Source organism: Girardinichthys multiradiatus, chromosome Y, assembly GCF_021462225.1.
Source record: "Girardinichthys multiradiatus isolate DD_20200921_A chromosome Y, DD_fGirMul_XY1, whole genome shotgun sequence".
In the NCBI taxonomy this organism is placed as follows: domain Eukaryota; kingdom Metazoa; phylum Chordata; class Actinopteri; order Cyprinodontiformes; family Goodeidae; genus Girardinichthys; species Girardinichthys multiradiatus.
In genome coordinates this window covers 18,420,775-18,433,265 of record NC_061818.1, presented here as the reverse complement: position 1 = coordinate 18,433,265, position 12,491 = coordinate 18,420,775, and the positions used below count along the sequence as shown (strand labels likewise).

Here is a 12,491-nt window from a genome sequence, read left to right as displayed (position 1 = left end):
CTCACAGTCAAAAATAGAAAACCCCTACCTTTGCTTAAATAGATGTTTTTCAATAGGGAAGAAAACTGCAATAAAAGTATTGCATTTTAAAAATCACAAGTGCCACAATTAGAAGCGACCCTAATAATTCATATGAAATAAATGTAGGTGCAATTGTTTTTTAGTTTAAAAAGTTTAAAACAGTTGGGGCTGTGACAAACAAGGCTGGATCCAAGTTTATCTTGCAATATTGCACTTTTAAGAGGATGCTAATAGAGGTAAACAAATAGCTCACTGTTAAAGAACTACAGCAAAGAGAGGTATTTTGTGGTAAAACAGTTGCAAGAACAACTTTAAGACAATTTTAAAATGATAACCTAAACGCCTATTCTGTCCCACCATGACAAACATAAAAACGTGTAGCTAGCTGAATGCTGCTGGAACATTAACTTATAAAAAAGTGCTTTGGACAGATAAGACCAACATTGAGATTTTCAGCAACACTCCAGGCAGATTTGGCAGAAAAGTAAAGACAAATATGCAGAAAGGCACCTCATGCCCACTCTTATGTACATAGCATCCTGGACTTTGTGAAATGCCATTGAACTTTAAAGAAAATCTTGGTGACTATATCAGAAAGCTGAAAATAGGTCATGATTGTGTCTTTTAGCAGGAAAATGGTCCAAAACCTGTGTCAAACGCACCACATAAATGATTCAGCATAAGCAAAAAAATAAATAAAAATGTCTACCTAGACCTAAATCTTATGGAATGTTTGACATTAAGCATTAAAAAGGAGTCCGGGCTCTGAACAAATCTATTGAAATTGTGTGAAATGAATGGTCAAAGCTTCCATTCCTGAGTTTTATACAAAAAGACTGAGGGCTCCCTTGTGGACCCAAGGGGCTTGTACAAAGCACAATGGGAAGGATAACAATAAGTTTGCCTCTTGTGATTTTATAATTTTGTTTTTCATGCAAAATTTCTATCCCTATTAAATAATTATACTTAAAATTTGAATTTTACTACTTTTTCCCATTTGAGAATACGCTACTTCTATAGAAGACCTTTTCAACAAAATCCTTACTAGGAATGCCAAGAAGTGTTAAGAGAGCTATATATCTGATGTTTTTCTAACCTTTTTTTTATAGTTAATATGGAAGTGTTGTATTTGATATCTTTTTATTTATTTATGTCTGGCTAAGGCTACACCGAAACCCTCTCCAGAAATATTCCTACAAAATATACTCCTTTCCATTGCTTTAGCTGCTGCTGAAAAGAAGAAATCGTTCAGTGTGAAAAGCAAGGTTTCAATGCAGCATGAATAGATTTCATCATTGGCTGGGCATGTGCAGGCCAAGGCTTTAGCCACATGTGTAAAGCATTGAAATACATTGCAAATTGTTTCACAAATAGAGTAAAATGACTGTATTGAGACAAGAATCATATCAGCATGTACTATAGTTTTAAACACACACCTAACTCTAGCATGTAGCTATGAGGCCAAAGTCACACTTAGAAGTAATATTATAGCAACGCTGCATGTGTTGCTATGTATTTAACCGTGACGCAGTTACTCAAATTGAGTTAACTCGGATGTGTCCCAAACTAATAAATGGCTGTACACTGCTATTTTGGTAACCAGAAGGTTGAGGCCTTATATTCTCATTAAATGGCTTACTATGTGTGTTTGTCTTCATGTTCAAATGCAGGGGGAGCAGTAAAGGAAAAGACATCAGCACTATCAAATCTTTGAGGGTTCTGCGAGTGTTGCGTCCTTTGAAGACCATTAAGCGACTTCCCAAGCTGAAAGTATGTTTACATTACTCTTCCCGCCTACAAATATGGTTCATCATACCCAAAGTTAACACTTTGCTGTTCTACCTGGCAACTGCCTAAGAGAAAAATGCATGTGTCATCAATTCATTTTATTTTTAAAGACTTTAACCAATATCTGTACTTCTGTTATCTTTTTCTTTAATCAGGCTGTGTTTGACTGTGTGGTGAACTCTCTAAAGAACGTCCTGAACATCCTGATTGTCTACCTACTCTTCATGTTCATTTTTGCTGTGGTTGCCGTGCAGCTCTTTAAGGGGCGTTTCTTTTACTGCACTGATGAATCCAAAGAGTTTGAGCGTGACTGCAGGTCAGGAAGTGTCAGTGCTTTATGACAGCCTTATACAGTTTGTTGGCCAAGTGAATTTGCCTCTTTCTCTTTTGGGTGTTTCCCCAATCGCACGGAAATCCAAAGTTATATACATATGAGAACAAATCCAACTTACTTTTGTCATACTGATGATGTGATATATGTCTTTCAGAGGCGAATATCTGGTGTATGTACGTGATAACGAAGTGAGGGCGCAGAAGCGGGAGTGGAAGAAATACGATTTCCACTATGACAATGTGGCTTGGGCCCTTCTCACCCTCTTCACTGTTTCCACCGGAGAGGGGTGGCCGCAGTAAGCTTTTAAACATATCTAAAGTTAAGTATAGCATTTTAATTTCTTCTTTAATTTAATAATGATTTTCTTTCCCCCACAGGGTGCTGAAACATTCAGTGGATGCGACCTATGAGAATCAGGGCCCGAGCCCAGGGTATCGGATGGAGATGTCCATCTTTTACGTGGTGTACTTCGTGGTCTTCCCCTTCTTCTTCGTCAACATTTTCGTTGCTCTCATTATCATCACCTTCCAGGAACAAGGAGATAAAATGATGGAGGAATATAGTCTAGAAAAGAACGAGGTAAAAAAGTTATACGAAAGTGAGAATTATAATTATGATAATTTTATCCTTATGAAGAAAGAAAAAAATAAATTAGTTGAAGCCAGAATCTAATTTTTGTCTTGTTTTGGACAGAGAGCGTGTATAGATTTTGCCATCAACGCCAGGCCTCTGACACGCCACATGCCTCAGAATAAATTGAGTTTTCAGTACAAAATGTGGGAGTTTGTCGTGTCGCCACCATTTGAATATACTATCATGGCTATGATTGCGCTCAATACCGTGGTGTTAATGATGAAGGTAAGTCATAATGAGCTACTTATATACAAACATTAATATAGCGTCATGGTTTTCAAACAGTGTTACAACTACCACTGACAGAACTTGGACTGCGTTTAATAAACCCCTTTCCACTGTAAGCCGTAGAATTAGTTTTACCTGGGCAAAAGGAATCTGGGGTTTGGATCTGGAGTGCCTTATGTTTCCATTACTCAGAAAGGTCATGGACCAGTTATTTAAATCAGCCTAATGATGTATGGTGAAGTTGTTAAGAAAACCTTAGCATATGGCGTTACTCCGTCCTTCCTGGTGTTGCCATGCCTCGCTGCACACAACCTAACCCCTTTCACAATCCCGGGGAAATCTGGGAAGTCCTACCTGAAAGTAGGACCTTTTATCTGTGAAAGTTAGGCCTGGGTCAAGTGAAATTACCTGGGTAAATGTGTAATGAAACGCGTCCTGGGCTTTCAAAAGCCCGGGGCTTTCCACAAGCAATGAAAAAGGGACTATTGTTATTTAGAAGAGACATTGGTATTTGTTGGGTAAATACAAATCAATAAGTTTCTAACGCTGTGTTCATTTTTCATCTAATTTGGCCATGTTTCAGTTCCAGTTTTAGAAACATCTGGGATTTGCCAATTGAAATGCTCACAGAGCATGCTAACTACCTTAAGCAATACAAAGTAATCACAATGTATGTCTCTACATCTTACATTTTCAAGCACTATTGCAACATCTATAGTGAAAGAGTTTTAAAGAACATGAAATATTTAATGATGAAGTGTAAAAAAAACAAATTTTTTCTGTGATAATCTTTAAGGCTACGTTCACCCTGCAGGTAAAATTGTCCCAAATCTGACATTTTCTTTGCAGTCTAAGGCTACGTTCACACTGGAAGTCTTAATGCTCAAATCTGATTTTTTCAGGAATCTGATTTTTTTATGTGGTCGTTCACATTACTTTGAAAATGTTGCGGCTCCAAACTGACCCGCATGCGCATAAGAACAATACGAGGGACATCAAGCGCAACACAACATGGAGCACGGAGAAAAAGGTGTTATGGTTTAAGTGCACAACAGAAGCCATTTATTGTCAGTGGGTGTTGTTTGGGAAACACGTGAATAAAAGGAGAGTGAAACTCTTTATTGTTCTGTTTTAGGGAGATCTGATTGCCAAGTCAGCACAACAAACCGTTTGGATGCAGAGACACAGCCAGCAATGTGGGGCAGGGATGTTTTTTACGGAGACTGAGTCAGAACGTTATCATGTTGAGAGCAACTTTTAATCATATATGTCAGCGCCTTTCCTCTCAACTCCACAGGCAGATACAATCCAGTGTATCAGACTGCAGCAGGGGCATCACTTGCTCGGTAACCTCAATAGCATTTTAAAGTCCTCTGTTTGAACAGTTGAATACGAATTTTACAATACAATCTACGGCTGACAAACTACGTCCAACATCCAGACTATGAGCCTTTCAATTAGGCTTTAATAAAGTTTTAGCGCTGTTTATTAACGAGCTCTAATGTCTCGCTGTCTGTCCACTGTGCAGTACTATTCTAGCCCCCTGTCTGTTTTTCTACCACATATGAATGAGGCTCAAATGTCAGTTGAAAGAGTCAGATATGGGCCAGATATGAGCGTTCACACTTGTTGTAAAAAGTCTGACTTGGCCACTTCACCCCCCAAAAAATCAGATAAGCCACATTTGCCGGCAGTGTAAACAGGGCCTAAACAGACCAATTCTGATCTTTTCACCTCCAACAAAATCCAAATTGGGCCACATTCATATGTGGTACTAAATCAGATAAGTATCCAGTAGTTCTCTAGAGAAGAAACCATCACTTCTCGTCAAAAGGCCACTGTTAATATTTGTGTTCTCTTTCTTCGGCTTGTTTTGATGTAGTCATAATATTGTTGGCTCCCATTGCTCAACAACTTAATAATAACATAGAGATGCCAACATCCATTATTACAATATGCTGTTGTGTGACATCTACATTCTGCTGCCGCTCATGCGAGTCACTTTGGAGTCCTGAACTGTTCAAACTGAAGTCTATTGGCGTCTGTATTTAATTAGTAGTGTGAACGACCAAGGAAAAAGTTGGGTTTCAGAAAAAAACAGAATTGACCATCAAGACTTGCAGTGTGCCTGAGTTTCACATGCAAAACAGCCAAAAAAGGAATTTGATGAGAAATGGGAGAATTTTGACTTCTTCCTACCTTTCTGTAAAATTTTCAAACTAATGACTTAAAAGTTTAAACTTCTGAGTAAAACTAAAACCTGTCATTATATCACATCCTTCTGTCAAGCAAGCCCAATGGATAAGAATGTTTTGTTTTTCTTTTTTTATGACATAACATAACAAACTCCAAGTCCTACTGCAATACTTTTTTATGACATATGTCAAAATGATTGTACTTGGAAAACTTGGTATTTATTGAAGTGATACTTGTTATGCAGAGTCTGAAAATCAATGACATTGACTTAAAGATTACTTAGATAACCAGCAACCTTTTTGGCAAAGTATAAAATTAAAACATTTGTGAATGTTTGACACTTTTTGCTCTCAGTTGGACTGATTCTCATGTTCCTATTACATTTGATGTATTCCTGTTTAAGTGTGTTGTCTATATTTGTATTTAGTATGATGGAGCTTCAAACACCTATGAAGCAGTTTTAGCCAACCTCAACATAGTGTTTACCTCCCTCTTCTCCTTGGAGTGTGTCCTCAAGATCATTGCCTTTGGAGTTCTGGTGAGTGTGTGGGCTTGTGTTTTGTAAAAATACGCTGCTGTCCTGTAATTTTGTGGAGTTGCTGGAAGAAAATTATGTTACAGGTCCTTCTCAAAATATTAGCATATTGTGATAAAGTTCATTATTTTCCATAATGTCATGATGAAAATTTAACATTCATATATTTTAGATTCATTGCACACTAACTGAAATATTTCAGGTCTTTTATTGTCTTAATACGGATGATTGTGGCATACAGCTCATGAAAACCCAAAATTCCTATCTCACAAAATTAGCATATTTCATCCGACCAAAAAAAGAAAAGTGTTTTTAATACAAAAAATGTCAACCTTCAAATAATCATGTACAGTTATGCACTCAATACTTGGTTGGGAATCCTTTTGAAGAAATGACTGCTTCAATGCGGCGTGGCATGGAGGCAATCAGCCTGTGGCACTGCTGAGGTCTTATGGAGGCCCAGGATGCTTCGATAGCGGCCTTTAGCTCATCCAGAGTGTTGGGTCTTGAGTCTCTCAACGTTCTCTTCACAATATCCCACAGATTCTCTATGGGGTTCAGGTCAGGAGAGTTGGCAGGCCAATTGAGCACAGTGATACCATGGTCAGTAAACCATTTACCAGTGGGTTTGGCACTGTGAGCAGGTGCCAGGTCGTGCTGAAAAATGAAATCTTCATCTCCATAAAGCTTTTCAGCAGGTGGAAGCATGAAGTGCTCCAAAATCTCCTGATAGCTAGCTGCATTGACCCTGCCCTTGATAAAACACAGTGGACCAACACCAGCAGCTGACACGGCACCCCAGACCATCACTGACTGTGGGTACTTGACACTGGACTTCTGGCATTTTGGCATTTCCTTCTCCCCAGTCTTCCTCCAGACTCTGGCACCTTGATTTCCGAATGACATGAAGAATTTGCTTTCATCCGAAAAAAGTACTTTGGACCACTGAGCAACAGTCCAGTGCTGCTTCTCTGTAGCCCAGGTCAAGCCACTTTTGCCGCTGTTTCTGGTTCAAAAGTGGCTTGACCTGGGGAATGTGGCACCTGTAGCCCATTTCCTGCACACGCCTGTGCATGGTGGCTCTGGATGTTTCTAGTCCAGACTCAGTCCACTGCTTCCGCAGGTCCCCCAAGGTCTGGAATCGGCCCTTCTCCACAATCTTCCTCAGGGTCCGGTCACCTCTTCTCGTTGTGCAGCGTTTTCTGCCACACTTTTTCCTTCCCACAGATTTCCCACTGAGGTGCCTTGATACAGCACTCTGGGAACAGCCTATCCATTCAGAAATTTCTTTCTGTGTCTTACCCTCTTGCTTGAGGGTGTCAATAGTGGCCTTCTGGACAGCAGTCAGGTCGGCAGTCTTACCCATGATTGGGGTTTTGAGTGATGAACCAGGCTGGGAGTTTTAAAGGCCTCAGGAATCTTTTGCAGGTGTTTAGAGTTAACTCGTTGATTCAGATGATTAGGTTCATAGCTCGTTTAGAGACCCTTTTAATGATATGCTAATTTTGTGAGACAGGAATTTTGGGTTTTCATGAGCTGTATGCCAAAATCATCCGTATTAAGACAATACAAGACCTGAAATATTTCAGTTAGTGTGCAATGAATCTAAAATATATGAATGTTAAATTTTCATCATGACAGTATGGAAAATAATGAACTTTATCACAATATGCTAATATTTTGAGAAGGACCTGTATTATTGATAACACTGTCTTCATAAAAGTGACATGTTTGGAAAGTCTTTTGATAAATCAGATGACAAAAGATGTGTTCAAACCCAAACAAGCATTACAAGCAAACAATTTGGATACAATTTGATCTTGATAAAACAAAATATGCTCAATTTGTCAGATTAACACCAATCCTGACCATTTTTCCACAGGTCAGGATTGTCATCAATAGCTTCATATTGTCGTAGTCTTAGCTAACTCATGAAAGCTAAGTTAATCCATGCTGGATGGAAACAAGACTTAACTTACATGCCTAAATGTCTCATAACTAAAATAATTAATTAAACAGATTTATGATGCAAAAAACAACTATCTAATAATACATTTAATCTGCTGGGCTGTGCCGCTTTGTTACCTTCTTAAAAATTAGGTGTATTTATATTATTCTTCCCTGAATCTCTATTAACCTAATTACTCTGAATGTTCAATGTCATGTGTGCTAAGAGTATCCCCCAACTTGCTTCTCCTTTATAGCCTACTGAGAAAGATAGTAAGAAAACATATCCCCTCATAAAAAGCTATATTTTGAACCAACAAAACTATAAAATCAATCTCTCACAGTAAGATTACACCATAGAAAACTAATACTCTAATGAGCTTAAATGTATTTCATTTAGACAGACTTTACCTGCTCTGCATTTATGGGAGAGAAGATATAAATGGAAGCTCAGTTTAGGATTACAACCTGGTCTTCCACATCTAAGGTTAAGCTCTGAAATTAATTAAATGTACCTTCAAACTCTTCATACAAGTGCAAGATCTGCAGATACTTTTTAAGTAAAGTGAATGTCCGTAAAGAATATTGCACACAGGAACAACAGTGGCATGCCTGATCTAAATAGGCTTTCCTACAAGTTTGCAGTTTTTATTTGTGTCTTGAAACCTGTGCGAACATGGAACAACATGCATTTTAATCACAACTTGGTAATGCATTGACATTCTACCATAAATTGTGAAAAAAAACTAAAATATACCTTTAACTGGACAAATCACTCTATCTGTCACTACAGAAATAGAAGGCTGTAATCTAAAATCTTGTGAAAATTACAAGAATACACTACCGGTCAAAAGTTTTAGACATGCTTTATTTGTGTTTATGACTATTTACATTGTAGAGCGTAGATTTTCACTGCAGGCATCAAAACTGTGAATGAACAAGTGGAATTTTGTAGCAAACAAAATATTGCAAAAAGAACTTTAAATATGTTTTATGTTTTAGATTTCTTAAAGTAGCCGCCCTTTGCTGTGATGACTGAACCTCTGGGAAGTCTCTTTGGAAAACCATTTCAGGTGACCACCCTATAAAGCTCAGAGAGAAAATGCTAAGAGAGCAAAGCAGTAATAAAAGCAAACGGTGGCTATTTTGAAGAATCTAAAACATAAAAATTTTCCGAATTATTTCACTTTTTTTCATCACTACATAATTCTATGTGTGTTTATTCACAGTTGTGATGTCTTTGAGGAGAATCTACAATGTAAATAGTCATGAAAATAAAGAGACCCTTTAATTGAGAAAGTGTATCTAAACCTTTTGACCGGTAGTGTATATCAACAGTAAAAAAAAGTGATAAGGTTTAAACCAGTATAACTGAAACATACTGCTGACGAATTCAATCAATCAGCTTAAGCTTTTGAACCCAGCATCCACAAAGTTGTTATCCTAATAGAACCATTTCCTGAGGTTAATTTCTAAGTGGGTAATCTGTATAAACAGTGGAATTGAATAGGGACAAAATAGTCCTAAACTGATTCCTGTAATCCTCTGAAGTGGAAACACACCTACTGTTTGCTTTGTATTATAGTTAGGATTTAGCTCAGAAAACTGAGCTAAAATTGTAATTTACTTCACAGTGAGCAGCAAGGATTCAAAGACAGATGAAACTAATAAAAATCAAAAGGTAAATTGTGCAGTTGCTAAAAGTATGGAAAAAAGGCAAGGAAGGAGCAAGACATGTTTTGAGGCTGAATGGTTGGAGGAGATAAAGGATAGTGTGGGAACAGCGCTGCAGTAATTAGTAGAAAACGAGTGAATGACATATTGGTGGCAAAAATAGAAGCAAAAATTACACTGAGGGCGGTGATTAGACAGAAGAGGATTTGAATCTTAGTCAGAGGGCTTGAACATAGTCAGCACGGGCATCTTAAGCTCTCGTGTGTGTTTGTAGATGGTATCAAGGTGGTTTGTTTTGATAGCTGCCACTATGTCTAATGCACAATTTGGATACAGGCAACAACTAAAGAAGAAAAAAGGGCACTCAAATCTTTCTCTTGACCATCGTCTTGTGATTCCCTTAAGAATAACCTAAACAGCAATCACACTCATTAAAACCAAACTCTGGTTTCATAAGTATATTTTATGTATGCACTGTAAATCACATGTTAAGTTTTGAAATCAAGAATAAAAATGCTGTTTTATGAATATTTCTTGAAACTCCATAAATTCATGTGAGCCTTCAATATATGCAATGTGTGACGTTTGTTGGCTGCTTTTGTTGCCTGATGCAGCAAAATTTGTCCTTAACTTGTCTACTGGCATCCATCCAGTAGATCGTCAGTAATGGTCCATTTGTCTTATCTAATTTCCTTCTGTTCCTATCGGAGTCTGACATGTCTTTTTTCCCCTTTCTCATTCTGCTTCTCTCTTTGCTGCTTTTTTGTGCTACTTTTCATATCTAATTATTTAACCTTGTATTTATAACCCTTTAATCATGCACTGCCCATTTTCTTATTTCTTATTTGGTTCAATGCCATTTTTTGTTGCTCTATTCTTCGTAACCACCCTGCTTGTCTGCTTCCTTTATAAATTCCCGTTCTACTGTGTTTTATTCCAACATGCTACATTTCTTCTTATCATTTTTCCCAATATTCCCCCGCCATTTCATGCCCATGTCTACCTCTTCTCATGTGCTTCCTCTCTTCTTTGATTGCTTCAGAACTATTTCAAAGATGCCTGGAATATTTTTGACTGTGTGACAGTGCTGGGCAGCATTACTGACATCCTGGTTACAGAGCTTGGGGTAAGTAGCAGTTTTCAACCATTTATGCACTAAAGTGTTTTTTTTTTCTTGAGACCATAGTATTAAATTTAACAAAGCTTCTGAGAGTGCAGTTTAAGTTAGGTGAGGTGCAGCATGTGTCACTGAAGTTTTAAATCTGTCACTGTCTTTCAAAAACATACAAGCCAAGAGAATAAGGGAAGAGCATGAGTTAGATATCACCGTAGACTCTGGGATTGCTCAGTCATGCGTGACGCCTCTTGAAAGTCTTATATAATTGTCCCAGTTGGTGAGATGGGGATCCAGCCAGCCAACTTGGAGCCACTGTCAGCAAGGCAGGGAGCATGCTGATACTCTACATAGACCCAGTTAACAGCTTGTCCAAGCAGCCAGTCATGTTATTTGCTTGTTTCAGTTCTCTAATAGTCACTATAGCCATTAAGGTTCCAGCAAAAATCTCACGCTCAGTGATTTCAAAGACATGTCTGGAAATATTATTTTAAAAATTTGCATTTTTTAAACATTTCTTTTTACATACACTATATTGCTAAAAGTATTCACTCATGTGGTTTCACACACATAGGAACTTTAGTAAGATCCTATTCTTATTAATTAATAGGACAACAGCTTCAACACATCTGAAAAGGCTTATTGGATTTCTCCACTCTAATTCATCCCAAAGGTGTTTAATCAGGTTGAAGTCAGGACTCTCAGCAGGCCAGTCAAGATCTTTCAAACCAAACTTGCCCAGCTATGTCTTCATGGAAATTGCTTTGTGGAACAGGAAGGGGGTATCCTGAAACTGTTCCTACAAAACTGGGAGCATTAAATTGCCCCAAAATTTTTTTGTTTCCTGAAGTGCTAAAAGTTATTTTCTGTGAAACTAAGGGAACGAGCCCAACACTTGAAAAACAGCACCAAACTTTACATTCCACACAATGCTGGCAAACAAGGGCTGTTCTCCTGGCACTTGTCAAAGCCAGACTTCTTGTCCATTGGATAAGAATTGTGCTTTACACATCTGATCCTTTGTAATGCACTTACAAACCAATTTCCTGAAGGTCTCCACCCACTGTTCTTGAGCTAATGTGAAGGCCAGATGAAGTTTGGAGGTCTGCAGCTATTGACTCTGATGAAAGTTTGTGACCTCTGCGCACTGTGCACCTTGGTCACATGACCTACCACTTTACAACTGGAACTATTGTACAGGTAGCATCCTATCTCGGGACCAGTCTAGAATTCCCTGAGACTGACACATTCTTTCACAAATGTTTGTAGGAGTATGCAATCTATGTGCTTGATTTTAGGCAACTATAGCCATGAATGTCACTGAAAGCCCTGATAATCTAAAGATGTGAAGAAATACTTTTGTCTATATAGTGTAATTATTATACTTTTTTTTGTTTTGATTGCAATTTGCAAACAAAGTGAGGGTAAATATGTAAGAGGGAGGGTAGAATAAAATTAGTCGTGAAAGCATGATGATGATTGAAAAGTTCTGTCTGTGAGAGTAAGAAATACCAGTGGTGCAAAGGTCTTTGGAAAAGCTGAAATTACAGTTGTTGAGCAGTAAAGGTTTAGTCTTGCTAAACCTTTTGCTGCTCTTGAAATTGCCATAAAGCAGGCATGGTCCAGCATGACAATCTGAATGTAAAAAAAAAAACAAATACAACTACTGCATTTATTAAAAAAAGCAAATTATCATGCTACTCCTACGTAAATATCACATATTGTGATGACGGTATTGTATTAGTTGCTAAAGTATTGCTTCTAATTATTGTTGTTTTAATTCTAATGTACAAACTGAGAACAAACCTAAGAGGAAATGTGTGAATGCTTTGGAAGTTTTACTGTTTTACATACTCATGAAGCAACATTTTATTTATTTTTAATTGTAGATGTTTAATCCATGTTTAATAGAAAGCATTTGGTTAAAATCCAAATTTAGTTTCTTCTAAAAGGCCAAGGAGCCAGCGGGCCAATTTAAAGGTTTCAGAAGTAGCAGTGTTTTAAATATTATAAAACTGGGA

At 37.7% G+C, this 12,491-nt stretch overlaps 1 protein-coding gene across 1 annotated transcript in view; it reads left to right on the top strand.

Moving 5' to 3' along the window:
- Positions 1–12,491, top strand: part of LOC124864229 (voltage-dependent P/Q-type calcium channel subunit alpha-1A-like) — a 132,246-nt gene that overhangs the window by 76,044 nt on the left and 43,711 nt on the right. Inside the window, exons 28-34 of the mRNA XM_047358913.1 lie at positions 1,692–1,791; positions 1,965–2,125; positions 2,298–2,438; positions 2,521–2,722; positions 2,837–3,001; positions 5,628–5,738; positions 10,399–10,482. Coding sequence (XP_047214869.1) covers positions 1,692–1,791; positions 1,965–2,125; positions 2,298–2,438; positions 2,521–2,722; positions 2,837–3,001; positions 5,628–5,738; positions 10,399–10,482 — 964 coding nt within the window. The remainder of the gene's footprint in view (positions 1–1,691; positions 1,792–1,964; positions 2,126–2,297; positions 2,439–2,520; positions 2,723–2,836; positions 3,002–5,627; positions 5,739–10,398; positions 10,483–12,491) is intronic.